We start from the raw sequence: 26,285 nt of genomic DNA, 5'->3' as shown, positions 1-26,285 counted from the left end.
CCTGAATTGTTAGACACGCATACCCACATGCACACACCATGTATTACCATGGCTCGAGCACGTTAGACAAGCTGCCGATATTTTATTCCAAGCAAATCCCTTTTCCAGTTAGGTGCACGTTGAAACGCTCACAGTTTATACAACAAACACAATAACCCCCCAGGATTTTAGTAAGTACAGTTGTTTTTTGCTTCTCATTTAAACACATTGCATCGAGGAATTAACACGTATACTTTGGTGAACAGTTAACATCCAGAGTACAAGTATTCTCTTGTTTTCTCCTTCTCCCCTCAGTTACTACGTGGGCATGTGTGGAGATGGAGCCAACGACTGTGGGGTACGTAGAAACCAAACTCACGCCCAGCCTCCTGCCATCTCCTGCTGCATTGATCTGTTCTGCTAAGACTCATGAAAGGAGGAGCTCAGACATTGCAGCTCTGTTGCCCCAAAGCACGTGAAAGCACATTCAGTCAGTGCATCCTTTCAGAGCAATTTCCAGGGGTGCCTCATAACTGTGCAAATGGGAATAAACCATGCCCAGAAATACCACACTGGAGTGCTCCTATTCCCCGCCCCCCCAAGTTTGTGCTGCCTTTGAAATTGCATTAATTAAATTTGCCAGGCTGCACAATGCAGTCAGTGCCCTGGCCATTAATTACAAAAAGAAAAAAAAAAAAATTAGCATGTTTGACAAAGCTTGGTAAGAAGTCACTTCCGTGCTCCAAGGAAAACCAAGGTGCTGTGTTAAAGGGAGTTTAGAAGACAGCAGTAAAGGAAGAAGCAGCAGGGGACTCTTGGTATTGAATTGCCAAGGGAAATTAGATACAAAGACCTTGGCTCGAGGATTACTAAGGAGGAACGTGACATCCTGTGGCTGTGGCACGGGCATGTTGGCAGTTCACAAGTAGGGTCACGGGATGAAGTGAAGGAAGGAAACTTAAACTGAGTAGTAGGAAACGCTTCCTGATGGAGAGAACAAGCCGGCTTTGGGGCAGAGGAAAACCAGTTGCTCCAAACGTGCGAAACACAAGTGTAGCAAGCACCCCACGCACAGCGCACACAGCGAGGAGCAGCCCCCCTTGCCCTGCACGAGTGTGCGCCAGGACCTCGTCCTTCTCTCCTGCTTGTGTTTCAGGCTTTGAAAGCAGCCCATGCTGGGATCTCGCTGTCAGAGCAAGAGGCATCAGTGGCTTCGCCTTTCACCTCCCAGATCCCCAACATCGAGTGCGTGCCAGAACTGATCCGGTACGTGAAGGCCCCCGCTCTGCTTTGTTGCTCGCACACTGTGAAGCTTCCAGCCCGTCACGTGCAGGGTGATGTCTGTGCAGCGAGTGCTCCTGCACCGGGAGCGTCACAATGGGCTGTAGGGACAGCCCCCCGATGCTAAAGCAGCAACACAACACAGGGCCTGACAAGTCACCAGACGTTTCAACAACCACCCAGAAGCAGGGCTTTTCACTAGTGGATTCACTGTGGAATAAAAGCCAATTTGCCCTTTAACAGAAAACTGCACATTATACCTTGTTTTTCAGCTGTGGCCAGAAACAAAACTGAGGAAAAGATCAAAGCAGCGTACTCACCATAGACCTGATTTCCTTCCTTGTGCTGTTTCTGTAACATGCCGTTTTCCACGCGCGGCAGCCAGGGACGGGGCGGGGGGATACTGCATCACCTGAGTATACACAGATAGAAATGCCTGGTTACCTGGGACCCTGGCTCCTCCACAGATGAATGAGAGATGGAGCAGTCCTGCAGCAGTCACAGACACCTGTCTGCTAACCCTCCCTGCGGTGCCCTTGTCTGTGGGTCCCCCCGGTCATTTATCTCCTGAACAAACCAAGCCGCTATCTCAGTAAAAATGCTTGTGCAGTGGTCCTAACACCTTTTTTTTTTTTTTTTCCTGGGCAGGGAAGGCCGTGCTGCTTTGGTGGCTTCCTTTGCAGTGTTTAAATACCTGACGCTCTATGGTCTGATTCAGTTTATTGGCACTTTGCTGCTTTTTTGGGTAAGCATTTCAGACCAGCCTCTCATGCAGGTTTTCTTCTTCCCTAATATACTATTGCTGTGCTCAGGTTTGCATCTTCCCTAATGCAATATTGCAGTGCAGGGAAGGGGGTTTCTACATTGCTTCAAAGGCACTAACAAAAGCAATACCAGAAAGCAGCAGTCAGGTGAGGCAATAAGTGAGTCCTCTGAGCCTGCACCAGGTCCTTTTAAAGGGAAATCCCAAGGGGAGCCAAGACCACACATCAGCTGGGAGAGGGGAAAGAGCAAGCAGGGCTGGTTGCAAAGTGGCCACACCAGGGGTGCAGCTGCCTCGTTAAAGGCCCACAGTTAAGGTGCTCAAGAAGAAATGCTGGGAAAAACCCTAAAGGAAGGTGGAAGAGAGTTAATGGGTGAAAGGATACAGCAAGGAAGATGCCCTAAGAGGACGGGCTTCTCTTGGGGATTACTGCTATATTAAGAGTCTTTTGTTATTAGGGAAGAAATCTGATTGCCTCTCCTAGCCGTGAATTATCCCTAACACCCACGGACTTGAGCATGGGCTTAATTCTTATAGCGCATGGAGAGCCACCGGGTTCAGCCCGGTTTCCTGCACATGGCAACATTTGCAGGACTGGAGCCCTAATTAACACCATAACTTAAGTCTTAAACTATATTATATATGTATATACTATTATATAATTTGTTCTTCTGTCCATACCCTATGAGTTTTTGGAGATTTCTGTAAAATGTTCTGTTAACTGACAAAGGACAAAGCTATATACACTTATACATGTATATAAGAGTATGTGTGTGTATGTACATATATATGTGTGTAGCTATGTGTATATATATGTGCGTGCACACGCGTGCACTCACACACACACACTTTGGTTAGTCTTATAGTCTTTATACCTGCAGCTGCAAAGCTGATTCCAACAATAAACTGCAGACGCAGCAGCAACCACGTGCAGTTCCTCTGTGGCTGCATGTGGGAACTCTCTCTGCTACGCTTGCTGTAGCTATGGGATTTCTTAAGTGAGTATGGGCTTAAAGACTATAAGACTAACCCAAGTGTGTGTAAACTAACCCAAGTGTGTGTGTGTATGTATATGTGTATGTGTGTGTGTGTATATATATATATAAAAAAATATAAAATACACAGACTTACTCTTATATATATGTATATGTACACACACTTTTATATATATATGTATACGTGTATATAGCTCTGTCCTTTGTCAATTAACAGAACATTTTACAGAAATCTCCAAAAATCATAAGGTATGGACAGAAGAACAAATTACATTATATGTCATAATATATACTTATTTTATAGATATAGGTATCTCTCTCTGTATATGTATTACTGTGTCTAGTTTTGGGCCCTCCACTACAGAAAGGATGTGGATGAGTTGGAGAGAGTCCAGCAACAGAAGGCAATGAAAATGGTTTGGGGTTGGAAAAGTTCATTTTGTGCAAATTAGGCTCAGATGGAGCAGCATAGATTGGTGCCAAGCACGTATGCCATGATGGAAAAATCCTAATTAACCTTCTGTAACATGAGCTTTCTCTTGGTTTCCTTCAGCAACTACAAATCTTTGGGAATTACCAGTACCTCATCGAAGATGTTGTCATCACGCTTCTGGTTTGCTTAACAAGTAAGCGGCTTGGCAAAGCCTACCTGTTTATAAGATGTGTTGTCTGCAAATAGCCCACGTTGTTTTTGTTCATCCGTCTAAACAGAAAGGCATCTTCTGCTGGCAGTGATGCCAGAGCCATTGCCAGGGGTGGGGTCGAGGGGTGAAAATGAGCATAGGATTTGGCCCGGGATCTTCTGCATTTGCAATTGCAATTTCGGTGACATTGCCCTGCACTTAGCTATATATGCTGCTTCAAGTGGAAGAGAGGCTGGTCGGGGGGCTGAGACTCTGCAAGGACTCAGAAAAAGTGGGCTTTGTTCCTAGCTCTGGTACTGACTCTCTGTGTAACCATGGCTAAATCACTTAGCCTGTCCCTTTCTGCCTAAGCTCTTACTGGGTGAGCCTACAGCACCCCTAGGACATGGCCTCAGCTGCAGGCTCCTACAAAATGAGTAGTGGCTCATGCTCGCTGCTGCTCGCAGAATACAGCGATACGGACCTGGCAGCTCCTGGCAGAGCGCTGCTCTCAGCATCGATGCCTGACGCTTCCTGCGGCTTCGTGGGATCGATCAGACTCTGGAGAGGATTTTGACTTCTAGAGTTCAAGGGGCTCCTGCGATAGCCACAAGTGAATCGCTATAGCACGAAACGGGGGGCTGGGGCAGCGGGATCAAGCAAGGGCAGGCAGTGTGACCTGGTTTGCTATTCAGCTGCAATGCAGGGCATGTGAGGAGGGGCTAGAAAAGCAGCCAGGGTGGGAGGTGAAGGCCACATTTTGCCTCCTGCTTAGTGTCACCGTCAATCCAGGAGAAATGCAAACCTCAAGAACGCTTGGTTCAGAGATGATACCTTTTATGGGGCCAACTAAGAAATCGCCAGAAGAATGATCTTTCTTTGCAAGCTTTCAGGCGCAACCACCCTTCTTTAGGCTGAAGGAAAACTAAAGATGGTAAAAGTCTCTGAGGTAGAAAATAAACTTCATTTTGCACAGGGGAAGCTGAAGGCGGATGTCTGTTCCTTTGGGTCCTTCGTGCGAGTTCCCCTTTGACGTGCAGAAAAGGCAGTCTGCGTGTCAGTCCAGGGGCACGAGTTCAGACCCTCCCCTAGACATGTACTGAAGGCCAGCCAGACTCAACCGTGCTGGCAGTGGTCACTCAGGCTGGAAGCCAAAGGCAGGGGCCACTAGCCACATCATCCCGCATGTGCCACAGGAACTAATACTGTACTAGCTGAATGCATGTCCTTGGTATGTGGCGCGTTGCCCTCTTCCTTGGCTGTTTATTAGTGACAAACCCCGCAGCCTTCACATGTGGAGGAACACCTGGGAGGAGCCGGGCCAGGCTGGGCCGCTCCTGTGGAGCTACGCGAGCCGCCGAGCCAGGCCTCCTGGGGACACGGACCCGTTCTCTTTTCCAGTGAGCCTGACCCACGCCTACCCAAAGCTGGCCCCTTACCGCCCTCCAGGCCAGCTCATCTCTCCTACCCTGCTGCTCTCCGTCGTCCTCAACGTGTGCTTCACGACAACCATCCTCTTCGGCGGCTTCTTCCTGGTGAAGCAGCAGCCTTGGTATTCGGAGACGCCCAACCCCAGGTAAACCCGGTGCTTCTCCCATCCGATCCCAGAATCGTGCTGCCAGCCCAGGGCAGGCGCCGAGACACGGGGCGTGCTGCAGCTCTCGGGAGGGGGAGCGGTGCCGACCCCGGCTCCTCCATGCGACAGAGTCGCCCCCCGCCCCGGGGAGCGCAGGAGTCTGCATTTATGCAGAACAGGGTGACAAGCAACCTTGGCTCTACCCGCTGAGCCCGCGCTACCCGCCGCGGTGCCGGCGCTGTGTATAACGTGCACCAGAGGGAAGCACGTGGCTCGGAGGCATTGCATCCCTCGCGGCCTTTGCTGTGCATTTAGCCCTGCTCAGGCTTTCACAGCAAAGGCAGAGCAAAGAGATGGACACAAGACCAAACCTCGCTTTCCTGCCGTCACCCAACCAACCCAGCTGTCCTCCCTGCTGCGGCCCAGAAGCCGTGCCTCTCTGGTCCTCTTCTGAGCAGACCCCTCCTGGGAGCCCAGAAGCCCGCTGGGTCTTATTCTCCATTTGGCTTCATGTGAACGCGGTTGTGCCTGGAGTCAGGAATCGGGTGTCTTCTGTGTTGTAAAATGTCCTTCTCAATTCAGGAGCCGCCTACACCATGTCCTCGTGGAGATGTGCCCAGGAGGTTGGGCAGCAGGGCAAGGGCTTCCCTGGTCCGCGGGGCCAGGCCCAGGCCCTTGGGTGCTTGCATGTCCGTGGCTGCACAGTGCTAATCAGCAGGGAGGTGGCTGGGAGATGGGTGCAAGGATCCTGTCCTGTCACCCCTGCTCCCGGAGCTGAGTACAGGGCAGAGGCTGGGATGCAAGCCAGGCAGGGCCTTTCTGAAGCAAAATGCCACCTTTTATTTCTGGTAAGACCGTCCCGAGGGCAGTAGAAATGCAGGGTGGATAGGATGGCAAGGTTTTTTGTGTAGATGCGATATCTTTTATTAGACCAACCGAGTAGGTGGGGAAAAAGTTCTTGGCAAACTTTCGGGCGCAGTCGCCCTCCATTAGGCATAAGGCATGGATAGGATGTGATCCAAGAGCTGCTTGGCTCTGGGGGCTTAACTTGCTTGAAAGCCCTGTTCGTACAAACACGAACGCCACGTCATGCAAACAAAAATACACCGCACCAAAACAGAAGCCGCATTAAAATTTGCGGGTGGTCTGCATTAACTCCCGTGTCGTCTATGCACGCCCACAGAGGCGCCTCACGCAGCCCGTCCTTTTGCAGAGGGTGTCCCCCGCCAGACCGGCCCCTGGCTCCTGTCAGCACCGAAACCACAAATGCTACGCACGTCCCCAGCAGCGTCCTCAGTTACGAAGGCACCACGATGTGGCCGCTGGCTACCATCAACTGCATAATCATAGCCTTCGTGTTCTCCAAGGGGAAGCCGTTTCGGAAGCCCATCTACACCAACTGTGAGTATAGCTGGACGCCCGCGCCCATCGCAGACCTGCGCTCCCATCCTAAAACAGCACTGGCAGGGAGCTAGCTGAGACGGTGGTGCTTTCATTCGCCTCATCCTCTGAATCTGAGTTAAAAATAATCCTCTTAATACGAGTCAATCTGGCTAAAAGCCAGCGTAGGTTAATGTAGTGGGAGCAGCGCTGACCGGGTTTAGCCACGGACCCACGCGTAACTCTTCAGCAAGGCCGGCAAGCAGGTCTGAGCATCGTTTTTGTGCCAGCCCAGCCCCAAGGAAACAGAAGGCCATGCCAGCAGATGGAAAGCGCGTGCGTTGTAGAGGGCACCACGCTGTAATGAGGTCTGCGCTGTCTCCGCGCAGCATCCAGCCCTGCCAGCTCTCTCCGCACCCAGAGCTGGGCAGAAGTGAGCTCGCAATGCCCTCCTTGCCCTCCATGTCTCGGTGCCTGCAGAGCGGTGTTGTGGCCTGCTCGGTCCTCGGCCTGCTCTGCAGCAATGCACAAGGCTGCTGAAGGACACCAGTGACGCGGACACCGGGACCCGGATCCTCAGCAGCTCGTGGGCCCCGGTTCCCATTGACCTAAGAAGGGGTTGGGGGCACCTCCATACATTTGTGCTAGTAGGAGCTGCTCTGCGACCACCAGATCCTTTGAAAAAGGCCAGGGCACAGCAGATGGCACCAACCTGCCTGGACCACCCCAGAAGGCAGTATATATTCCCTGAGCAAAGTCCCAAACGACCTGGCCTCCAGTGCAGCTGCACTAAGACCACCCCACCCCTGCATAGGGTGTCGTGCTGAAATGCTCCACGTCTGCAGTCCCCATTCTCACAAAGGAGTCATGCACATGGGTCGGGGAGGAAATAGGGCCCACCGAGACAGGTCTTGTCCCCCTAGATGTGCTGGATGACACCACGGACGCCCCTTTTCCTGCCACGTACGCGAGTAGTGTGCACCAGCCTGTGTCTGCCACATCACGTGTGCAAATAGCAGGGAAGCAGGGGGTTCGTTTTGTGACACAACGGTGCGGTCTCCCAGCTCTTTCTGTTCGTTGAGCCAGTAAGCGCTGCTGAGCCAATGGAGGCAGCCCGAGCGGTTCGGGAGCTGCCAGCCCCAAGTCATCCACAAACACATCACAAACGGCTCGGGGCACCGACACCGTTCACAACTCAGTTAACACTCTTGTTCCCCCAGATATATTTTCACTCTTCCTGCTCCTCCAGCTTGGAATCTGCGTTTTTCTCCTCTTTGCTGACATCGCTGTTGTGTACCGCGGGATGGAGGTAAGGAGGAAGGACAGCTCACGCTTTTCCATGTCCCCCACCCTGGCCAGATGCCTTTTGCACAAGTGGAAGGAGGAAGTTCTTGATGCACAAAGTGGGGACTTTATGGCTATGCTGCCCTCCCACATCCACCCACCGCAGCCTTAAATGAGGCTTCCTTAATGTGGCCTTCAGATGCAAGGGTAGTGCTGCCTACCCGTTATGTCCGGCCAAGTGGGAGCTTTGCGTGACCCTTGGAAAGCCCAGGAGCAGGGCCCGCCACTGAAGTGGCTTAATCCTCTCAGCCACCTGAGGACACAACGCGATGCTGCTGTCATCTTAACCTTAGCGCTAAGCCTGAGAAAAGACACCGCCTCAGGCTTGGGGACGGTGAGGGATCGGCAGAAATTGGACAGAGACATTTGCAACCCAGTGACTTGTGTTCTGCCGTTTCTTTTCCAACAGCTCCTCTGCACTCCCACAATGTGGAGGGTTTATATCTTAATCACCGCGCTGGTCACCTTCTGCGTATCATTCGTGGTGGAGGTGAGTGTGCGTCTTTATCCCCTGAAAACCAGCAGAAGCAACACGCGCTTCCCATGCATTTCTTTCCTCCGTCCAGGAAGAGATTGTAGCTCCTGGTCAAGTGAAAACCCCAAGGGTTTCTGAGGCAAACAACTCTGAAAACATTAAACCAAATTTCATTCTGTGTGCCCGGTGTGCCGTCCCGTCTTTCACATCTGCCTTGTGCAAGGAGTGAGCCTGAATGTTTTCAGGGAGGAAAAGCGAGGCTTCGCTCACTAGTTACAGAACAAGGTTAGATCTGCAGACCGGACTAGTGCAGCTTCCCAGGGCAGAAGCAGACGCTCACAACCAGCATGACGCGCTCCCGGTACGGTGCGCTATTCTGTAGCGATTGAGCCCACAAAGCAGGTCATGCAAACAATGTTCTGCAGGCGCAGAACTGCACCTATGGCTTCTACTCACAGAGCTATGACCCCAAAAGGGAGTTTCTCAATTCGAGCCAGGAAGAAAATCAGCCCCCATCTCTCTGTGCTCATAAACCCACCCAAATGCAATGCATTGCATGGATGGAAGGGAGGAGAATCTGCTTGTGAGCTAAAAGGCAGGAATAAAGATGACCCTGGAAAAAGGGAGGAATAAAGATAACACTGCAAAGCAGCGTAGACCACGGGGCCTGCACTGGAAGGGCCCAGGTCTCTAGTCTTTGATGCTTGCAGGAGGTTGGGGTGAAGATCTGTGTAGGGGCAGGATCAGGCTGTTCCTAGGCAAGGTCCACACATGTTGGCGAGGGCAAGATCTCACCCACTCTCCCTAGCAGCCAGTTTAACTCTGCTCGCCAGCGTGGAAAGCAGCATTAACTCTGCGCCATCATTTCCCAGGACCTCATCCTGCAAAACAGACTTCTCTGGTTGCTGATTAAGAAATGCTTTGGCTTCCGCTCCAAGAGCCAGTACCGGAAGTGGCAGAGGAAGCTGGCGATGGATCCAACGTGGCCTCCCTTGCAGCGAACAGATTTTGCAGAAAACGGCAAGAACGAGATCTACACAAACCCAGCCTATGAACACGGTGAGGAGAAGTAAGCCTTCCTGCAGGAGACCGGCCACAGCCTATGGGCAACCTCCCTAATTTATAAGGAACCTGGACTAGCTTCACTGTTTTTATATGTACAAACACCACTTCCTTTTTGCTTTATTACTATTTTTTAAATATAACCATGCCAATACCAGCCACGTCACATCATTTGAGAGGTGCAGGTGGGGTCTGTTACAGTTCTGCCCTCGAACACCGACAAGCACTTTCTTTTTGTAGAATAACCATATTCCAGGTAGTTTTATTCACTTGATTGCTTTTTATGATAAATACAGGTATCTGTTCAATAAAATTGGTATTGCAGAAAACAGTTAAAACACGGAGTCTGATTCCACTCGGTCACCGCAGACCTGCCCGGGTTTCCAACGTGAGGTGCCCAGACAAGTCCACACTCCAGCACTTCTTTACACAAAGAAACTTATTGTGTGGTTTCCCCCAGGCAAGTCAAGGGATTTGACTTTTGCTTTTCTTTGGGAGAATCCCAGTCTGCAGGTGTTAGGGCATGTCCCTTTTGCCCCCTGCACAACCCATGCACGGACCCCATCATGCATACCGGGAAGGTGAGGTGTCGCTGGAGGAGCACACGCGAGTGGATTTGCAGCAGAGCACAGACACTTCAAGTCCAAGCTGCACAGAAAGACGAACTCATGGAAAGTTCGTTATATTGCATATAACAATATACACTTGTATATTATTATTATATATAACTTGTTCCAAATGAACTGAGTATGTGGTACACCTCTTGCTGTTGAGGTCTCAGGCTCTGCAGGCTCAGACTCGCACACCTGAGTGTGCGCTCTCACACGCTACGTGGGCTCTGCACTCATGTCAGGGGACCCCACATGGTAAATGAGGGCAGAGCCTGCTCCTCTTTGACCTCACACACGACTCAGTCAACGCATGGACCAGATCACGCGGGTACCAGCACGGGGGCAAGAGGGCGGCCCTGCCAGGCCATGCTGATGTGCGTCTCTCTCCACGGCTGGGAAGCAGCCCAGTAGCATCAGCTCTGCATTACAGCTGGAGGCACACGCTGCTCTGCCCACAATTTCACCCCTTCCCACTGCTGCACTTTACTTGGCTGTTTTTGGCTTGCTCTGGGCAGACCTGAGAAGAGCCTCGCATTCAAAAACCCACCTAACTCTATGCCAGTGACATAGATCAATACAAGATTTCACCTTAAGAAATCCTTGCCTCTCACATCATTGTTGCCAAGAAGGCAACTGGCTTCCTGGGCTGCATCGGCAGGAGCGATGCCAGCAGATCGAGGGCAGTGATTCTTCCCCTCTATTCGGCACTGGGGAGGCCACATCTGGAGTCCGGTGTCCAGCTGTGGGCCCCCCCACTGCAGAAAGGATGTGGGCACATTGGAGAGAGTTCAGTGGAGGGCAATGGAAATGGTTGTGGGGCTGGGGGACAGGCCTGGTGAGGAGAGGCTGATTGAGTCTGCAGAAGAGAAGACCGAGGGGGACTGAATAGCAGCCATCACCTCCCTGCAGGGGGGCTGCAAAGAGGACGGAGCTGGACTGGTCTCAGTGGGGGCAGATGACAGAAGGAGCAATGGGCTCCGCTGCAGCAAGGGAAGTTGAGGTTGGATATTAGGAAAAACTCTCTCACGAGGAGGGTGTTGAGGCACTGGGACAGGTTACCCACAGAGGTGGTGGAGTCTCCATCCTTGGAGGTTTTGAAGCCCTGGCTAGACCAAGCCTTGGCTGGGATGATGGAGTAGGGGCTGGTCCTGCTTGTAGGAGGGTGTGAGACTGGATGTGACCTCCGGAGCTCCCTTCCTACTTTTATTTTCTAGTATTCTCTGATTTCTGGACCATCCTGGCTCCAACTTCACTGACCCCACCATTCACACGCACTGTAACAAAATGCCTCTGTGTTGTTTTCCATTGTATTCAGCTTTAGTTTAACATGAAAGCAGGACAGCAGACGCGGCTGCGCTATGAGACACAGCCAGGGGTCCCGGACTCGGTATTCGGACGCTGAAATCACAGACGATGGGAGCTCCCGATTCAGGCCTGCCTGTACACTTGAAAATGCGTAACAACTTTATAGCTGGTTCCTCTCCAGCTTTAACTGAACCTGTGGCAAGGTCCTGCAAATTCTGAGCAAGGCTCTGCCGAGGAGATGCCGTGTGCTCCTTGATGGGGTCGGCTCTCCGGCTCCATCTCCCCCAGCCGGTCCGAGGATGAGTCCCGCTCCTGACAGCTCCAAGGAGCAGCGCAAAGAAACCGCTGCACAGGCAGGGGGGAGGAAATCCGTTTCTCAGAGCAAGACACCCGCTCACAAACATAGGAGGGAGCGCCAGAGTCAGGCCTCGCTGCTCCTCCCCGTGTCACGCAGCTCCAGGCTCGACACGGCAGCAGCTCCGAGGTGCAGCACGTGTCCCCAGCACCTACACGAGGACAGCTGCAAGCCAGCGTGACCGGCCGCGTGTAGAGTCCATCAGGCAGTGGAGGGGAAGATTATCACAGTTCATAAATATTCCTCTAAAAATGTGTAAAAACGGTTTTTCCAAACAAGTTAAAAAAAAACACGCTATTCACTGAAAAGCCCCAGGAGAGCGGAGTCTGGACAAGCCCCGTCAGCAGCCAGCACGCAGCAGGCTCCTTTCCCAGCTCCGTGCACCAGTGCCCAGCAGAGCCGTGCCCGCCAGCGTGGAGCCGTCGCTCGTTAGCGCACCGCAATGCGCAGGAACACCATCGCGCCCGATCAACCCGACGCATACTCCAGCCAGGGCTCCTGGCGTCTGACGGTCTGTGCTGCCCTGCGCAAGCTGGCCTCCACTGTCCGTGCACCCTGGCACGCGATTAACAGTGCCGCTCTCGGGACTTGTTCTGAAAGAAGCCCAGCAAGGAGAAAGCGCCGGCAGCAGCGGTTACGAACCCAATGGCCCCGATGGCTCGGTTGGCCTGCAAGAGAGAAGCAAAAGGCAGGCTGAAAACGATCAGGGGCTTTGTCTTTCCTGAACACGGACACCGCTACTGATGCAACTGGCACGAGCGAAGCCAGGCACAGCCCCTGTCAGATGCATGCATCCCACTGGCGTGAGACCCGCTGCAGCTCCAGAGTACCCACTCCTGCTCGACAGGCCTGAGCCCGGAAGGGGCTTGACTGCGTGCGGACCCATGGCTAAGGCCGGTGTTTGATCCCCACCGAGCCCAGAGGCACCGCCGGATCCCAAGACGTGCGTACGCACGCCAGACCCAGCAGCAGCGCCGCACGGGGCTTGGACCCCGTCTTATCAATTGCCCTGAGGATCTGAGGTTTCTAGGCCTTCTGGCTTGTATCCCGACAGCCCGAGTCACCCAGACCCGCATCAATACTGAAGCCCCTGCTAGACGTTACATACATCTAGCAATAAAATGGGTGAATTGCACCCTAAGTTGAGACCGGCCACGTGTGCAAAGCAGCGATGGCACCATAAAAATGGTTGCCTCTTTTTATAGCTGGACAGACATCTCGCAAATGTGTGCAAAGCAGTGATGGCACCATAAAAACGTCTGTCCAGCTATAAAAAGAGGCAACCATCTCGCAAATGCGTAACAACTTTATAGCTGGTCCCTCCCCAGCTTTAAGTGAACCGGTGGCGAGGTCCCGCGATTTCCACCCCACTGCTTGCGCCTGGGTGCCCCCACACAGGGCGGGCGGGGAAGGTGGGCAGGGAAACAGGAGCAGCTCCTGACCGGACAAGAAGAGCCGGGCGGAGCCCCCGTACCTGCTCGGAGACGCCCTCGCCGTAGCGCAGCAGCGTGACGAAGTGCTCGCAGTTGTTGCCCAGCAGGTCGTAGGAGACCTCCTGGCCGATGAGGAACTCGGCGCGCCGGAGGATCTCCTCCACGGGCAGCGGCGTGTAGGCGCCGTCGTACTTGTTGTTGATCTTGTACGTGTCGCTGCCCACCACGTCCTTCAGCAGCTGCATCTTCACCAGCGCCTTGCGGCTGAACACCGACTTGGCGCTGGCCAGTGGGGCCGCGGCCCCCTCGTCTGGGGAGGCAGGCAGGCGCTGAGGCCGGAGGCTGCCGGTACAGCGCCCAGCCGCGCGAGCGCCCGCTCAGGCCGCCCCGCTGCCAGGGTCGATGCCCAGCTGGCGCCACGCGCCCCGGGCCCGGCCCTGCCCGCCGGCCTCTCGCTGCAGCCCGCGCCCCCGGGACGGGCGGGCGGGCGGGCTCGCCGCGGCGAGGGGCCGGGACACGCCGAAGGCCGCGCAACGCCCGGCAGCCCTCTGCCGCTCGGCCTCCCGCACGCGAAGGCCCGCGGGCCGGGAGAGCGGGGACGGCGCAGCGCTTACCTACGGGCGCCACGCCGATGACGTACCCGTCCCCCAGGTACAGCGCCCAGTGCTGGTAGGCCGGCCGGAAGATCTCGATCAGGTCCCCGGGCCGGGGGGCGCTCACGCTGAAGGGGTCGTTAGCGGCCATCTGCGAGGGGCGCGGGGGGCCCGGCTCCGCCCGAGCGGTCCTGCGGCCAGACGGCGGACCCGCGGCGGGGTCAGGCCGCGCCCCGGGAGGGCCCCGCAGCGGCCGCGCCGCCGCCTCTCGCCTCGGGACCGCTGCCCCTGCGCGGCTCAGGCGGCGGGGGCGGAGCCCAGGTCAGCGGGCGGCACGCGGCCGGGGCACGACGGCGCCCTCGCCTCCGTCTCGGGTTGCCGCCGCCGGCGCGCGCACGCGGGCAGGAACGCGGCAACAGCGCGCGCGTGGCCAGGACACGCGCGCGCCCACAGCTCACGCAGGACCTGCGCTGCGGGCGGCGAGCCCCGTCGCCGCTGCGCGGGTGGGCCGCGCGGTTTGAAAGTAGCGCGCAGCGGCGGGGGCCCGCTGCCCCCGCGCCGAGCCCGGCCCCTGTCATGCAAATGAGCAGTCGAGGCGGGCCAATCAGGACCGGCGGGGCGGGGCGCGGGCTGGAGCAGGGATTTTGCACCGTGCGCACGCGTGTGGTTGCCCAGCACCCCCCCCCCCCCACGCGGGCGGCCTCCGGGTCGGAGCCCCCGGCCGCAGCCGACCCCCTCGCGCCGCGTTGGTGCGGGGAGCCCCTGGGTAAATCTCCCGCGGCCCTGGCCTCGCCGTCCGGGGGGCCAGTGGGCATTTAGGGCGTCGGCCGCTGCTCTGTGGTGGGGCCGGGGCCGGGGCCGGGGCCGGTTGCGCCTCCCAGAGCGTCGGGGCCAGGGGCAGGGTCCGGCCCTCGGCGGTGGCCGGCCGTGCTGTTACCTCACACGCGGGTGGAGGTGGTCAGCCAGAGCCCCCGCCGTCGTCACCGCGACGTGCCCGCAGAGGAGGGAGCGGGCAGGCCCCAGCAAGCGGCGAGCCCGGGCGGCCTTCGGCAGCAGGACCGGGCGCGCGCGGCACGGGGCAGTACCGGGGCTCGGGCGGCAGCGGCGCGGCGCCCGCCCCGTCCGGGAGGCTGGCAGGCCTTCCCGCGGCGAAGCGCCGCGCAGGTATCCATGGCAACCCGGGAGATGCTCGCAGTCTGCAGCGGGCGGCTGAGGCCCGCGACGCCAAGCGCCCTGCGCCCGCGGAGCGGCACGGGGAGGGGCGGCCGCCGACGTTAGGAAGCGGAGGCTGAGCACGCGGGGCCCACGCCGTCAGAGGCTGCGGCCTCCGCACGCACCCGCAGCAGTTGGTTTTTGCCTGAGCAGGGCCTTTGCTTCCTTGTCTGCTCCCCAGCGGCGCCGCGCGCTCCCGAGTGCCTGCGCAGCACAATGCCCTTTCGTCCACTCGCGTGAGCTGCGTGCACTCGCCCAGCCCGGGGTGCAAATCCCAAGTGCTGTGCTGGGCGGGCCACGCGCACCGCCGTCACCTTTCACCCCGGGATCGCCGGGCTCACGCCTGCAGCGATGCCAACCAAGGCCTTGCAACGCTGGCCAGCAGCCCATGGACTTTGGCGGTGTTCGTACCAGCCAGCATGAGACCTAGGTGCCTGCGAGGTCCGACCCCAGCCCTGGGCGGCCCAGGGGTGTCAGGCCCAAGCCAGTCTCAGCTGCTAACCCCAGCCCCGCAGCAGGTCAGCTTTTTCCTCTGCGGGGACCCCGACAGCCCCCGCCTGCAGCCAAGCTCTCCAGAGACCCTCGCCCCACCTCCTCCAGGCAGGTAACAAGCTCACCGCAGTTCCTGAGCCAGCTGCAGGCAGGGGGCTGCAGCAGTTACCCCCGGTGCTGCTCACGTAAGCAGTGCCGCTGCAGCCCACGGCGCCTTTGCGGGGAGTCAGGGCCACCTCCTTCCCGCAAGGGCTGGGGACACCGAGGCAGACGAGAGTGCCGGGAGTCCAGTCAGTGCTTCATTAGTAAATATTATTCTAGGCAAGGTTTGGGGGAAATGAGTAGGAAAAGGAACAACAGTTAGAAGGGAAGCAGGTCACTAAGAGTAGTGTGGTTGATTTTCTCTCTCATCAAACGCTGTGTTGACCATGAAGCCATAGTCTTGCTCTCCCACTCCTTGGTCTAGTGCATCCGTTGAGTAGTTCAAGGACGAAGACCTTTGACTGCCTAATCTTGACTGATCGTTCCTCTTCCTTCTGTAAGGAAAGAGTTGACGTGGGGTTACTGGTTCGCTCCATCATGCTGCCTCGTGGTTAGGGACCAGCATGAGCAGACTAATGGGATCTGGGAGGGACCGAGGGGCCCCGTGGGCCACATGCAGGGTGTGTTACACCATAACCGATGGCCACATGCAGGGTGTGTTACACCATAACCGATGGCCACACGCAGCGGTAGGTTACACCGTAACCAGTGGCCTGAGCACGGGGTCATGTCTCGCTGTGCTGGTAACGGGTGTGAATGCCGCAGCTCCCGGGCCCCGCTCCTGTGTCGTGCAGGTGTGCAAACCCTTACCGGTATCCCCAGAGCACCAGGGAGATGATCAGCGCCAGCACAACAACACCCACAGCGACGCCTACGATGATGTAGACCAGGGGGTTGTCAGATGTGCCTGGGGAGACCTGGGCATCTGTGGGGGAGAGGCAAGCCTGGGTTCAGCATGCAGGGAGCGAGCAGGCAGCTGTAGATCTGTCTGACGTGGCGCGTGTTGGGCTCCAGCCTGGGGCAGACTCTCGCCCCTCTGCTGCTTGCTCCCTCCAGAGGCAACTTGAGTTAACCATAGGTCTCTCTTTGCAGAGAGAACCCCTGTGCCCACATCCTCACCATGTCTGTCAGGCACAGGCTGGGGCAGGGAACACCATCAGCTATGCCAGGTAGTGACGTGAGCTGCATCCCAGGGGGGCGCAGAGCCCCGACCCGGTATCCCACCCTGAGCACGTGGCAAACTCCCTGATCCCGTGGCTTCGGGCTGTACCTGCAAGCGGATCCTCGGAGGTGAAGCCTCCAGAGCGTGAGCGGGACTGGGCCCTTCACCCACGACTAAGTTTCTGAGTGCCCATGTGATGTGGGCCTGATTCTGATTTCAATTCTGGCCTCGCAGCTGCTCCTGATTTGTACCCGTGTCACCAAGGGCAGCATCGGGTCCTGGCTAAGGCCCAGCTGTTTGCAGTCAGCGTACTCTGCTTTTGCTGACCAAGCAGGTCGTGTGTCTAACGAAGCTCACAGCAGCCTGTTTACCTGCCCGGTCTTTCTCACAGAGGGGCCCCATGTACGGGTCAGGACAGATGCAGCTGAAGCTTGAATTGCCGCTGCCAGGAATGCATATCCCGTCGTTCTGGCAGGGGTTGTGTAGACACGGAGAACCTGCAAGGAGGGAGGGGGATGTGTCAGGCTCTCAGGGGAGTCCGGCTTGGGGGAAGCTTTCCTCTGCTCCCCTGCATGAGAATGGGCAGCTGTGTGGTGCCAGTCCATGTTTTAAGGAGTTTCCTTGGCTCAGTGCCTGATGCCCCGGTGCTTGACCAAGTAAGCGTGTCTTAGTGCAAATGGCTGGTGATGGAGTCAACAGAGAGGAGGGCTGGGATGGCATGGAAGAAGAACTGGAGCTGGGCTGGTCTCAGTGGGGGCAGACGACAGGACAAGGAGCAATGGGCTCCAGTTGCAGCAAGGGAAGTTGAGGCTGGATATTAGGAAAAACTCTCACGAGGAGGGTGGTGAAGCACTGGAGCAGGTTACCCAGAGCGGTGGGGGAGTCTCCATCCTTGGAGGTTTTTAAGGCCCAGCTTGGCTGGGAAGATGTAGTTGGGGCTGGTCCTGCTTGGAGCAGGGGGTTGGACCAGATGCGACCTCCTGAGATCCCTTCCCACTCTCATTGTCTAGGATTCAGTGACTGAGAGAAAGGGAATAATAGAACTGGGATGAAACTTAGCTCATGCACTTGGGGAACCAACAACAGGGATTTCCCTTCTAAGCTGCAAACTCCTCAGCTGGAAGGAGGAGAGGAGGAAGACCTGGGTGTATTAGCCAGCATCAAAATGTCCCTAAGCCAGAAACACTGTAAATGCCATCCTAGAAGGGATCCAGCCTCTCCACTAGAAACGGAAGCAATCACACTGCTGCACCACGAGGCCCTGGGGAGACTCTCAAACACTGCATACAGTTTTGGCTTTCCATGTTCAGGACAGATTCATTCAGTCAGAGAAGGAGACTGGGATGGTCAGGGGGCTGGAGAGTCCATCACAAGGGCATGAGCAGAGGAGCTCAGCTTGTGTCACCAGGACAAATGGTGGCTCAGAGGGGAGACTATTGCTCTCAGTGAGGTACCAAGAGGATAAATAGCAGGGAGGGAGGAAAGCTGTTTGCACTAAAGGACAAGGATAGGCATAGCTTGGGCAGGGGGTTGCACTAGATGGGACCTCTGGAGCTCTCTTCCAGCCCCACTTTTCTGCGATTCCAAGAAGAAATCAGGTTCAACTGGCTGCAAATAAGCAGTGGCGGGAGAACTGATGGTTTGTAAGCATGAGGAGAGCAAGGTTGTGGAAGGAGCCTCTGACAAGTGCATGCCCGGGACCTTCTGGGAAGCTTTTGGCAGCACCTGACAGCCCCTTTCAGGCCTGCATCCTTCCCCTCTGCCAAGAGGCCCATCCTGGGTTCCTGCCCGAGGGCCCTCCTTGTACAAGGTCTGCCCGGATGCAGTGGTGCTCCTAGAGGGACCCCGGGCAGAGAGCTTAGGGGCAAGGGGACGTGCATAGAGATGGACTCACTCCGGTAGCATCCACGGGTCAAGTTGGCAATGCCGCAGACCAGCTCGGAGCCACATGGTTCTGGGATGCAGGAGACGCTGGAGCTTTCTGTGCACTCGCAGGTCTGAGAGCAGTCCTCAGTCCTGAACTTCTCTCCAACCTGGGAGAGAATGGGGAGTGTGTGGTTAAAAACAGACCTCAGGTTTGTCCCAGGTCTAACTGGCCCAGGGTTTGACTGGCATCAAAACAGGCATAGATGTGCCACTGGAATAGTAATTAACTCAAATTATTGTTATCTCAGTATTTCACAAGCCCTTAGAGTGGGACAGGGGGCTTGTGCCACCATAGGATCTCAGAGTAAATCCCATGTCTGTTTGTAGATTCAGAGGCATTGAATAAAGTCAGCCAGAAAAACAGGAGTGGATGCTTGGCTGTTCCTTGCAAATCCAGGTCCCTAGCCAGCCCCACAGCCTGCTTGTGTTCTGCCCCAGAGGGAACCCCATCATCATCATGGGCAGAGCCTGCATGTGCTTCAGGTCTGTAGCTTCACCCTATGAAAGGAGGCAGCTGCTTTTGCTCTCTGGTAGGGGCAGGAAGCTCCTCCTGGGCAGCTGGGTCTGCAGCAGAACTCAAGGCACAGGCATTTGTGAGGGTCCAGCCCTGTTGGCAGACCCAGGGCTGGAAGGGACCTCAAGCACCATCCAATCCAGTGTCCTGGATGTGGGGGGTGCTGTTCCCAAGCTATTCCTACCCAGGGACCGGTTCTGCAGGAGCACCATCCATGTCAGAGGGCACTTGTACACACCACGGCATTTAATCTTCATTAATGAGCATTAAAAATTTTAAACTTGTTTATTTTGGCATGCTGTGTTTGCATTTGCATGCTCACAGAGCCTGTGAGCTCTCCACTGGTGCCGCTCAGAGCCGCCAGGACTGGGCCCGCAGTGAGGTGCTAAGACAGGTCTCTGTCACCGGTGCCTAACACATTTATAAGCCCAGGATGTTCTTTCTTCCATGAACAGTTATTCAGGGGGCAGATGATACCAGACTTTCCAGTGCCATTGTACAGGCCCCCAAAGTGCATGCATCCACAGTGCTGTTCCTGGCACTTCCTGCAGGCAGGAAGGGACCCCAGGAATATGTCGTGACCTGCTCCATCCCCCTCCCTTTCTCCAAGACCCAAAACATCACAGAGCAAATGGCCAGCATGAAGCCATGCATGATTAAAGATAGATTTGGCACTGGCAAGAATTATTTGGAGAGGCCACTGGTGCCAAACGCTGGTTGGGGAGCGGTCCCCACCCACCTTGTAGTACTGGTTGAGGAAGGTGCAGCCACACTCTTTGTAGGGCACACAGTCAAAGCCGCTGAGGATGTAGCCGGGCAGGCACTCGCAGCCTTCGACGCAGGGCAGGTCGCACTCCGAGGCAGCTGCCAGGTTGCCACAGGAAACAGGGCAGGCAGACGTGCATATGCTGTACTTGCTGTTGGGGGGACACTGTGGAGCTGTGGATAGAAGTCAGGAGAGGTGCGTTGTACCAGGCGGCTGCAGCACGCAGGGAGCACAGCGCACCGGGTTTCTGGGACCCTATTTTCTGTTCAGGTTTACTCGGGGCCTCTGTGATTCGGGACCCCCATGAGGAAAGCCAGCACATAACTTGGCCCCAAAGAGTAGCAGCAAGAATGGGGCACATTAAGGTGCTCTATGGCTGTCGTGTGCCACTAAGGGTGTAGCAGACACACAATTAGCAAAAGAAAAAGAGAGATCAAGGCCTATTAAAATGGGAAGTGGGGGTGAGGGGGGAAAAGGGGTCTGCCTCTTCTCGTGTGGAAAGAATTCAGTTGGATAAACTGTAATGGGCCACAATAAAGAGGGAGCAGAGAGTGGGGCCTATGGGAAGGACGGGGTGGGGGTCCTTGGTTCTCTGAGCTGCAAACCCTGACTTGTGTGTCTTGTGCTCACCACAGGACGTCCGCTCCCTCCAGTTCTGCACAGTGATGCCCGACTCCTGACACACCAGCGTGTACTGCTCCACATCCCGACACAGCATCTCCTTGTTGTCGGGCTCCACGCACATGTCATACAGGCAGTTCCTGCAACACGAGAAAGCGTTCATGCCCAAAACATTTGCTGCTGTGTTGCCAGCGGCTGTCCCTTGATTCCGTGCTGGGGCTCTCGCAAAGGCTTTCCAGTACATTTCTGACTGAGTGATGCAAGAAAGACTATTCAAACCTGGGGACACTGGGAGGATCGGGTCAATTTGTTCTGCAGCCGCTACTCCCAGGCTTTGCATTTGCATGCACCCATGTGAGCAGCAAGGACACGAATACCTGTCACGGCCACGTGCATTTCTGTTCCCGGTGGCTGACAGAGCTCCATCGTGGACTGCATTGTGCTAAGAGCCGATTTCCTGGATCCCTGCCGGCATGCAAGCATCCTTCCCACATCAGCCTGTATCCTCACCATTACCATTCATCCATACCTCTGGTTTACTGATCAGCTGCTCATGAGACCTTGCTACCCTGTTACGCCCTGAACAGTGGTGACTGCACTGAGAGGCAGCGCAATGCCAGCCGAGCGACCGGGCTCAGCACCAGGTGCTTCCTTGGAAGTTTCCAAGCCCCGGGTAGACAAAGCCTTGGCTGGGATGATGAAGTTGGGGCTGGTCCTGCTTGGAGCAGTGGGTTGCACTAGATGTGGCCTCCTGAGGGCCCTTCCAGCCCTCATTGTCTATGGCTGTGCTGTTTGTGGATGCACCTGACTGTGGAGCCTCTAGAAACACCTTGTAAGAGGAGCTGGGGGAAAGGCCTCTGTCAATCCCGGGGACTTACTGCAGGAAAGAGTCTGCTGAGACATTGGAGTGACACGCTTGGAAGGGGCCGTCTGGATCCACCAGGACCCGGCAGTTGGAAGTGCTGTTGACATGGATCAGCTGGCTTTCCGAGCACTCGCTGAGGAGCCCGGTTTCCAGCTCGGCAGTGTCAGACTCGTCATCTGCCGCTCGCCTGGAACAGAAAGCCATTGAGCGCCCATCAGTTTGCTCGGTGCAGTGCCCACCCTAATGCACTCTTAGTGATGGGGTACAACGCCAGATTTAAGGGGACATCTCACTGCCTCGACCTGCCGCGTCCTGGCTGGAAGAGGAACGGAGCTGGGGAAGCGAGGAGACGCAGGGAGTCAGGGCAGGAGCAGAAGCATGAGGAGCCTCGCTGCATTTGGAAGCTGCCCTTGCCTCCCAAAAGCAGGGGGATGTCGGATCAGCCCCTGCCTTTCCTCACGTCATCCAGCCCAGCAGGCAGGGAGGTAAATGATCCCTCCCTGTGCCAGGGTCCAGGAGCCTCGCTTGAAACAGGCCAGTCCCCCATTCCCACCCATCCTCCAGTCCGACATGGTGCAACTCCCTGATGTGGCATCGACCTGGGGTGCTGCAGGGGCACTGCCACCTCCCACACAAGCTAGAAAAATACATGAATGACCCCAGAAAGGAAGAAGAAAGGTCAGGTGGAAGAGGGTGCCAGCAGCCTCTCTGGAGGTTATTAGGGCCTCATTAAGCAGCCAGCCTTGGCCCGGTGCATATATAGGATGTACCTGAGCCGATGGGCCGATCTCTCGACGGGGACCTTCCAGCTCTCCCCAAACACATTCACGTTCCTCACACGGGAGCCGTCAGGCTTGGTGAAGTCGTTCCTGTACTTGTTATCAAAATTACCGCACAGGCCTTCAACTTTGTTCTTGTAGGTGTTGGCCAGGGTGATGTCTGGGGGATTTCAGAAGGAGATGCTGATGCCAGGAGCCAGTGCCAGCAAGTGCACGGGAGGGAAGGACGGGAAGTGCAGGCAGCTCTGTGCTAGGATTGGACCGCAGGCAGGGGATGCTAGCAGGGATCCCTCACGCCACAGGGGAAAGTCTACTGAATAGCACTGGTGTCCTGTCAAACAGGCCTTCCCTTCCTGCAGGGCTGTGGTGGTGGGTACAAGGACCCTTCCCCTCTACTCCCACGAGCAGCTCTCAGACCTGGTAGCTAAGGAGTGATCTTCCTTGTGCCAGTGGAGTGTACACTGAAATAAACTGGGTTCAAGCAAGAGAACCAGGCCCACGGCTCTAATGCTAAGATATATCCGGAGATAAGATGGAGAAGGACCTGCCCTGCAATCCCAGGGTTCAGGGTGCAGCAGCCATTGCTGGGGTAGTGGAGAACCACCAAGGGACGGGTCTGACCCTCATCCCATCACCCCCATGAGCCACCGTGGGCAATTTTGCTTTAGCGTTAGCTGAAGTTTGGCTTTGCATGAACAGAACCAGGAACAATCCAAGCCCCATTTTCCCTAAACTTGTGAAACACAAAGGTACCCAGATAAAAAGGCACCACTTCTGCTGGTTGTCTAGTTCTTGGGAAACAGCCTGTCCCCTGTTTTCTGGGACGTCATGTTGCAAAGGAGAATCACAGGCTCAGAGGATACAAGATTCTAGTCTCATTTTGGGTAGAAATCTCTGGAACACAAGGTGTCGTGGGAAGGATAAATTTAAATAAATGCTACCATAGGTTCTCTTGATCACACTTACCTAAGTTTTCAGAGCCATCATAGCTAATGGATAAGCCAAAATCTGTCTGCATATAAATTCTTGTTGCTCTCTGGAATATCTGGATTCCCTCATGAGGACGGGCAGGGGGGATAGCACTCACTCCATCCACCTGAGAGAGAGGGAGAGCATTTTTAACACACAGACCTGGGGCCAAATTCAACCTTGAGCCCAGTTGCAGGGAAAAACTCCCAGCTAAGCTCTCCTGTCTTCACGTTTCATGATAACAGTTTCAAACAGCCATAGCTGAAGAAAACCCCTGATATTCATCTTCTTATTGTAGGTAAATGTTGCACAAAAAGAAGCTGGATTGTCCTGAAAGTCAGTATTTTCACCCTTTTTTAAAAAAAGAAAAAGATTGCCATTCTTTGGCTAGAAAAGATGCTAACATATGTGCATGAGCAAACATAAGACGGTGAATAATGATAATAGATAATGTGAGAAATAGAAGTGCAACTCCTTTAGCATGATTTGTCTGCTTCCTTTTCCCTCCTCATGAAGACCACTCTTATGGTTTTAAAAGCCCCAGTTTCTGGGGTCAGGTGACTGCAAGACAATCCCAGATTTCATATTTTTTTAAAGGTACCCAGGTTGTAGCTGTATTGGTCTGGTGGCAAAAGGAATCAGAACTCGTGGTAGAGATGATATCTTTTATTAGACCAACTAGATTTTTACAAAAAACTTGCACTTAAAGATTTTTTTTTCAAAAATCTAGTTGGTTTAATAGAAGATATCACTTCTACCATGACTCCTGATTTTTTAAGTAATTTTTTGCCTCTTATGGTTGAATAGAAAGGCTTGAAAACATGACCCCTGAATGTCTCAAACTCCAAGGCAATGAAAAAGGGGCGTGCATTTTTTACAGCGTAGGGTTTTTAAACCAATATCATTGCTTCTAGAGCCTGACTCTCTGCTTCTGCCCATGCAAGGTTAGCAGTGCAGTAGCAGAAGCTGTAATTTAAGAGACAGTCCCTGATGAAGGAGACTGAGGAAGTTGGTAATTGAGAGACAGTCCCTCTAAGTTGCTAGCGGTGAAACCAAGGGACTTCAGAGGCTTGCTGCAGCTCCACAAGTGAAGGCAGTTGTTCATTCATGTGTGCCCATGCTCAGATGAATAGGGGTGAGAAGCAATCAACATTTTTTTGTTCCAGATTCAGACTGCAGCACTTATATTCCTCCTCTCTCAAGTCTCTAAGAGCAGTTTTGCTGCAGTCTTGAAGCCCCGAGTTGCACCGTGAACTCTCCTTCCAAACTCATCCTTCTTATCCCGCCCTGTCCCCTGCCATCCACCTTTCTTTCCACCGTGCTGCATGTTATATCTCCTCCTCTGCTTGGGCTCTGTCTGCTGAAAGTGTTAGCTCTTTGAGTCAGGGACTATCTATTGCTTTGTACCCAGGGCACCATTCCACATGGGCCGTTGGTTGGCTGCTGCAATAAACCATCATTGTTAAAATAATAAACTGCCCAGAAATACCCAATTTTCACTGCAACGTCTTTCATTCAGTAAAAAGCCGATGGATGCATCAAAATTGATTCTTACCACGAGCTTCTTCTTCTGCTTGAACATCACGGTGTGGTTGTAAACGTTGACCCGGACCTCCTTGAGGAAAGTGATGCGTCGATTTAGAGGCAGAAGCTGGTTCTTGCCTTCAATGCTGAACGGCGGCAGGTAGGTGGGCACTTCGGGGATGGTCTGAGCCAGGACGTACGTGGACTTGCCTTGGAAGTGGTGCCACAAGCCGTCAAACGTCAGGTAGTGCGGGTCCCCGGTGACCAGGCACTTCCCAAAACCTACGAGGGAACAGTGCCCATAGTCAGTCTGAGTGCAGAGGCCGGTTCTCTCATTCGAGGCCGATGACTGGTTTGTGTAATAACAGGCTAGAGAGTTATGGCCATTGCTTACAAAAGCTAAGGCAAGTGCCCAGACTCTGTACTGGTGATGGTGACATGCAGACGGACGGACAGTGACCAGAGTGGGCTTACAACGCAGAACTGCCGCTTGTCTCATTACCCAACCGTGGAGTGTCACCAGATTGTCCTTTCAACCATGGTGTCAGGCCCAGCCAGCCTGTGAAGGGTGTGTAGTGTCTCTGAGCCCTCTCTCCTCCCTACTGGGTTTGCAAACCCTTGCAGCAGAGCTGCTTTACCTTGTTGATAAGAGCAGGGAAGGTGGCTGCTGTGCAAGGACACATTGACCCCGCTCCCTAGATCGGCCCCTTAACACAGGGCCAGCTGCTTTCCAGTGTCCCTGGAGCACTAGGCTGCCCAAATGGGGAAGGGGGGCAGCCTGCTTTTTTGTAACCACCCGGCTCCCTTGCCCCACATTTGCAACCGCAGCAGCAGGCAGATTTCCAGGGGACGTAATGCCACCTTCCAAAAGAAACGGCTTACTCCTGATATGGCTCTCGTGAGCAGAGCTGTTGGGTGCAAGAGGAGCAGGCTCATCAGATCGGCTGCTTGATGAAAGGCATCAGGGGTCTCCGAAGGAGGCACCCAACATTTGCCCAACTCTGAGCTTTACTAACAGCTTCCTCTTCTCTTTGTCCTGCTGCCAAGCCCAGCTCTCAGCAGAAGACAACCGAGTCCTTGCCAAAGGATCACATTTGCTTTCCTTCCCTATCCTACCCCGAATTTTACCTTCCCTTGCCTACCAGGGGAACTCAGCAGACAGCTAAGGCCTTTTCATGTTCTCATGGCAGCAGTACCCTGCCATCAACACTATCAAGACCAAAGCAGCACAAGGTGGACCTGCCTCTCCACATCTGGGCCCCTCCTCTGCCATCATCCCATGCAGGGGAGGTTGCAACCCCTCACCGCTGGCATGTCAGTGTTGCATCCCCCCTGCGTGCTGCAGTGTAAATGCCAACACACGGAGCGAAGCAGGGGAAAGGAAGTCCCTGTGCTGCATTACGTTTAGAAGGTGGTAAGTGAATTTGCTCTTTACAGAGACTGGGATGTGAGGAGGGGAGGGGTGATGCTGGTGTCTACTAAGAGCCCTTTGCATTGCTGGAGAAGGGGAAAGGGGCTGGGAAGCGAGCAGATGTCACTGTTGCAGCCCTTCCTATGGCCCCTGGCACCACCAGATGATCTTTCCCTGCAGAAGTACAGGTGCATCCTGCGTGGATGGGGCTCCTGGGGCCCGGTCCC

The 26,285-nt window shown here is 55.0% G+C and overlaps 3 protein-coding genes across 3 annotated transcripts in view; 1 reads left to right on the top strand and 2 right to left on the bottom strand.

Moving 5' to 3' along the window:
- Positions 1 to 9,506, top strand: part of LOC149863278 (putative cation-transporting ATPase 13A5) — a 57,414-nt gene extending 47,908 nt beyond the window's left edge. Inside the window, exons 22-30 of the mRNA XM_090054148.1 lie at positions 295 to 337; positions 1,136 to 1,245; positions 1,909 to 2,005; positions 3,572 to 3,644; positions 5,043 to 5,217; positions 6,431 to 6,618; positions 7,818 to 7,906; positions 8,351 to 8,431; positions 9,289 to 9,506. Of these exons, the coding sequence (XP_089910274.1) occupies positions 295 to 337; positions 1,136 to 1,245; positions 1,909 to 2,005; positions 3,572 to 3,644; positions 5,043 to 5,217; positions 6,431 to 6,618; positions 7,818 to 7,906; positions 8,351 to 8,431; positions 9,289 to 9,489 (1,057 nt within the window). The 3' untranslated portion in view covers positions 9,490 to 9,506. The remainder of the gene's footprint in view (positions 1 to 294; positions 338 to 1,135; positions 1,246 to 1,908; positions 2,006 to 3,571; positions 3,645 to 5,042; positions 5,218 to 6,430; positions 6,619 to 7,817; positions 7,907 to 8,350; positions 8,432 to 9,288) is intronic.
- A 197-nt stretch (positions 9,507 to 9,703) lies between these two features.
- Positions 9,704 to 15,027, bottom strand: PLAAT1 (phospholipase A and acyltransferase 1). Its single transcript, XM_090056276.1, has 3 exons — positions 13,797 to 15,027; positions 13,224 to 13,492; positions 9,704 to 12,417 (listed from the first exon to the last, which is right to left on the bottom strand). The coding sequence occupies exons 1-3, from the start codon at positions 13,924 to 13,926 to the stop codon at positions 12,316 to 12,318; spliced, it is 501 nt and encodes a 166-aa protein (XP_089912402.1). The 5' UTR covers positions 13,927 to 15,027; the 3' UTR covers positions 9,704 to 12,315.
- Positions 14,734 to 26,285, bottom strand: part of LOC149863276 (IgGFc-binding protein-like) — a 57,126-nt gene continuing 45,574 nt past the window's right edge. The window contains exons 43-53 of the mRNA XM_090054147.1: positions 24,679 to 24,929; positions 23,121 to 23,250; positions 22,146 to 22,314; positions 21,389 to 21,562; positions 20,520 to 20,650; positions 19,863 to 20,062; positions 18,578 to 18,716; positions 16,996 to 17,180; positions 16,332 to 16,465; positions 15,605 to 15,731; positions 14,734 to 15,273 (exon numbers count right to left, since the gene is read on the bottom strand). Of these exons, the coding sequence (XP_089910273.1) occupies positions 14,734 to 15,273; positions 15,605 to 15,731; positions 16,332 to 16,465; positions 16,996 to 17,180; positions 18,578 to 18,716; positions 19,863 to 20,062; positions 20,520 to 20,650; positions 21,389 to 21,562; positions 22,146 to 22,314; positions 23,121 to 23,250; positions 24,679 to 24,929 (2,180 nt within the window). The remainder of the gene's footprint in view (positions 15,274 to 15,604; positions 15,732 to 16,331; positions 16,466 to 16,995; positions 17,181 to 18,577; positions 18,717 to 19,862; positions 20,063 to 20,519; positions 20,651 to 21,388; positions 21,563 to 22,145; positions 22,315 to 23,120; positions 23,251 to 24,678; positions 24,930 to 26,285) is intronic.

Source organism: Crocodylus siamensis, chromosome 6 (genome assembly GCF_052110815.1).
Source record: "Crocodylus siamensis isolate JL-2025a chromosome 6, ASM5211081v1, whole genome shotgun sequence".
In the NCBI taxonomy this organism is placed as follows: domain Eukaryota; kingdom Metazoa; phylum Chordata; order Crocodylia; family Crocodylidae; genus Crocodylus; species Crocodylus siamensis.
This window is presented reverse-complemented; position numbering and strand designations above follow the sequence as displayed.

Bases quoted from the DNA above. Each gene is read 5' to 3' on its own strand.
- PLAAT1 (XM_090056276.1), bottom strand. From the start codon at position 13,926: ATGGCCGCTAACGACCCCTTCAGCGTGAGCGCCCCCCGGCCCGGGGAC. The intron at 13,493-13,796 runs GTAAGCGCTGCG...CTGCCTCCCCAG, and splicing joins CATCGGCGTGGCGCCCGTAG to ACGAGGGGGCCGCGGCCCCA. The intron at 12,418-13,223 runs GTACGGGGGCTC...TCTCTCTTGCAG, and splicing joins GCGAGGGCGTCTCCGAGCAG to GCCAACCGAGCCATCGGGGC.